Source organism: Corvus brachyrhynchos, unplaced genomic scaffold (genome assembly GCF_000691975.1).
Source record: "Corvus brachyrhynchos isolate BGI_N302 unplaced genomic scaffold, ASM69197v1 scaffold440, whole genome shotgun sequence".
Lineage (NCBI taxonomy): Eukaryota > Metazoa > Chordata > Aves > Passeriformes > Corvidae > Corvus > Corvus brachyrhynchos.
The window spans coordinates 7,454-11,003 of record NW_008235750.1 but is presented as its reverse complement, the minus strand read 5'-3'; the positions used below and the strand labels follow the sequence as shown (position 1 = coordinate 11,003).

The 3,550-nt window shown below is 61.7% G+C and overlaps 1 protein-coding gene and 1 long non-coding RNA gene across 2 annotated transcripts in view; both read left to right on the top strand.

The window, feature by feature from the left end:
* Positions 1-3,550, top strand: part of LOC103625234 (zinc finger protein 883-like) — a 51,826-nt gene that overhangs the window by 44,875 nt on the left and 3,401 nt on the right. The window contains 1 exon segment of the mRNA XM_017726388.1: positions 1,847-1,857. Coding sequence (XP_017581877.1) covers positions 1,847-1,857 — 11 coding nt within the window.
* On the top strand, positions 2,688-3,490 carry LOC108444738. The gene is made up of 2 exons (XR_001859399.1): positions 2,688-2,821; positions 3,388-3,490. It is a non-coding gene; the product is annotated as an uncharacterized LOC108444738 (long non-coding RNA).

Below are 3,550 nucleotides of genomic sequence, written 5' to 3'. Positions count from 1 at the left end.
GGTGTGACGAGCAAAAGGAAGGGGAGGGGAGAGGAGAGGAGAGGAGAGGAGAGGAGAGGGAGAAGGAGATTCAGAATCAGGGATTGGACTCACAGCACCCAGTTCCGCTCTGCTGGGGTTGGGGACTGCAGGAAAAATTGGATCTGCTGCTCCCGGAGCTTTCCCCGCTTTGGGCCAAACCCAGCGGGTTCCAGGCAGAGTTTGGCCGCAGGGCCCGGGAGTTCAGCCCAGCCCGGCACAGGGGTCCCACAGGGCGTGGGTGTGGAGGGTCCCAGGGGGGTCCAGGAGGACCCAGGGGGGTCCCAGGAGGGGATCCAGGTGAATTCCCTGCTTCCAGTGAGGGATCTATATTTTAAGAGAGGTGGTTGATGGTGCTGTAAAGGAGCAAACTGCAGAATAAGTCACAGAGAAGTCATTTAAGCAGGGACTACCCGTGGTTAATCCTTCTGGGGCCACCCAGACACCTCCCTGGGCCTCTGGGGGCCCCGTGGCACGGTGCAGACAGGGATCGAATCAAAGCTTCCTTGGAAGATGGAGGCAGGAGAATATTGCCCACAATCTTCTTTCCAGCTGCCCTCCACACTCCTGCAAATCCTGCTGGGACACTCAGGCTCTCCATTCTGGGGCTCTGCAGCTCCCGTGCAAACCCATCCATCACTGTGTCCCCTCTCGCATGGATATCAAGGAAATGACACAGCAATGTCCACAAAACCTGAACTTGATTAAGTTGACTGCTCTAAAAATCTGCAGCTGGGGGATGACGGGAAGACTACGGGGTGAGAACCTTATGCCTCCAAAAAGGGTCAAGAGTTTGGAACTGGAACACTCAGGGAAACTTCAGCTTCTGGGGGAAAAGGTGGCTGGGAGCTCTATGGCTGAGGATGTGGGGCTTCACTAACAATGGGAAAGGAGGGGAGAAGGGGTAAAAGGGGAGGTTTAGGAGCCCTAAACGTGGCGTGAGGGGGGTGGGTCATCCCCAAACTGAGCCAAGGGGAGCAGGGATTTGGGAGGACTATGGGAAAGGGGTGGGAGAGGGGGGATAAAAGGAGGGGGGACAGTGGGAAAGTGTCCCCACCACTTGAATCCCTGGAGCGATTTTTTGGGGCTTGCGGGGGAGGGGGGATGGATCCGCACTGGAGGGGTCCCCAAGCCCCCTGCCCATCCCTGGGGGGCTCCCCAGCTCGCGAGGAGTGGGGGGGGGGGGGGGGGGTAAGAAATAAGGGACCGGGTGGGTGCAGAGGAGGAGCGGGGGGAGGAAGAGGAAGAAGAGAAGAGGAGGAGCAGCAGGAACAGGAGGAGCAGGACGAGGAGCCGAAGGAGACGCACGACGTTCGCTGCCCGCTCTCCGCCGCAGCCTCGGGAGCATCGTCTCCCCTACATCCCGCAGGTGAGCGGGGAGGGGAAGTTCGCCCCAAATATATCAGGTGGTCCCTGAGCGGTGCCCAGAGAGGGGAGAACCCCGGGATCCGCGGGACCCCCATCAGCCCAGAGGAAGGGAGACCCCCAGAACCCCAAAGTGGAGAGACCAAAGAGGGGGAAATCCTGGGATGGGTTTTCTGGGCTGAGTCGTGGTCGTTTGGAGATCTTTACAGACACAAAACCCCCAGTGACTTTCTGAGATGGACCTGGGCAGGAGGAACCCCCAGCCCAAGGCGCTCATCCCTTGTTTCTCCCCCCAAACCAGGATTTGTCATTCCCAAGGCGTGGCCAGATGGAGGAGGAGGAAAAGCCCCGGAGATGCCGCACGAGGAGGGGCTGCAAACGCAGCCCAGAGAGATCCAAGGAGGAAAGAGCCCCCCTGTGCCGGGAAGGCGGCCGGAGATCCAGGGGGAGCTCGGAGCTGCGGGAGAAGCCTCACAAGTGCTTGGAATGTGGGAAGGGCTTCAGCTCCAGCCTTATCCATCCCTGCAAGATCCACAGTGGGGAACGACCCCGTGAATGTCGGGAATGTGGAAAGAGCTTCAGCATGAGCATGGTCCTGATCGAGCACCAGGTGATCCACACAGGGGAACAGCTCTACACCCTCACTGAATGTGGGAAGAGCTTTGGGGGCAGCTCCATCCTGAGAAAGCACCGGCACACCTGCACCGGGGAGGGGCCCTGCGAGTGCCCCGAGTGCGGGAAGAGCTTCGTGCGCTGCTCCAGCTCCATCCCCCGTGGGAGGATCGGCGTTGGATGATCCCCAGTGACCCCCGTTGGGCAGAGCCCTGGTGACCCCCGTTCCGGGTGATCCCCGCTGGGTGGGGGGGAGGTATTGGACTCATCAGTTGCCAGGCAGACCCTCAGCGCCGAGTGCCCCGCACTGGACTCGGCCTCCCAGTGCCGCACACTTCATTCCCAGTCCCTCCCAGTGCCACCACAGACCCTCTCAATCCCTTCCACTCGCTCTCAGTCCATTCCCACGCCACTCCCAGACCTGCACCCTCTCTCCCAGTGCCTCCCACTGCATTTCCAGGCCCTCTCAGTGCTGCACCAGCCCTACCCCCCCCCTCTCTCCATGCCTCACCAGCTGATCCCAGTGTCTCACAGCTCTCTCCCAGTGCCCCCCAGCATGTCCATCTCGCTGGTGCCTTTGAGCTCCCAGCCAAGCCCCAGACACGTGCTCTGCTCCGAGATGGATTTCTACCCTTCGGAGATCCAGGTGAGGTGGTTCCAGGGCCAGCAGGAGCTCTCAGGGCACGTGGTGGCCACTGACATCGTCCCCAATGGGGACTGGACCCACCAGCTCCTGGTGCTGCTGGAAATTCCCCCTGGTGTGGGATCACCTCCACCTGCCAGGTGGAGCACGACAGCCTGGAGCACCCCCTGAGACAGCACTGGGGTATGGCCCAGCCCCCACAGCGCTGGGGGGAGCTGGGGACTGGAGGGGCTGGGACGGGAATTGGGGTGTGCTGGGAGTAACTGGGAGGGAGTTTGACAGAGCCTGGTTTAAACTGGGAGAGGGGAATGAGGGTCTGGAAGGGCTGGGAAGGGGTTTGAAGGATGTTGGGGAGGCTGGGATGGGGCTACAGGGGTCCTAATGGACACGGGGCGGGGATGGGGCTACAGGGGTCCTAATGGACACTGGGAGGGAGTGTGGGGGTGCTGGGTGTAACTGGGAGGGAGTTTGAGTGAGCCTGGAGGGGCTGGAAGAAGACTGGGGACAGAAAAACAGGGGTTGGGATGAGGTTGGTTGTGCAGGGAAGAGACCGGGAGGGGTCTTGGTGAATCCTGGTGGGGCTGGGAAGGGACTGGGAAAGGGTTTGGGGGTCCTGAGAAGGCTGGGGAGGGACTGGGAAGAGGTTTCAGGGGGCCCTGGGTGTGCTGGAGGCGACTGGGAGGGTGCTTGGAGAGTCTCGAGGTGTCTCTGAGAGGTTTTGGGGGTCCTGACCCCTGCAGACCCCCCAGAGATGCCGCCAGACGCCGCCCGCAGCAAGATGCTGACGGGGATGGGGGGCTTCGTGTTGGGCTTCGTCTTCCTGGCGCTGGGGCTCGGCTTCTACCTGAGCAAGAAGGTGAGGGGGGGGCCCGGGGGGGGCGGCCCCCCCGCCCCCGCGCTGCGTGCAGTCCC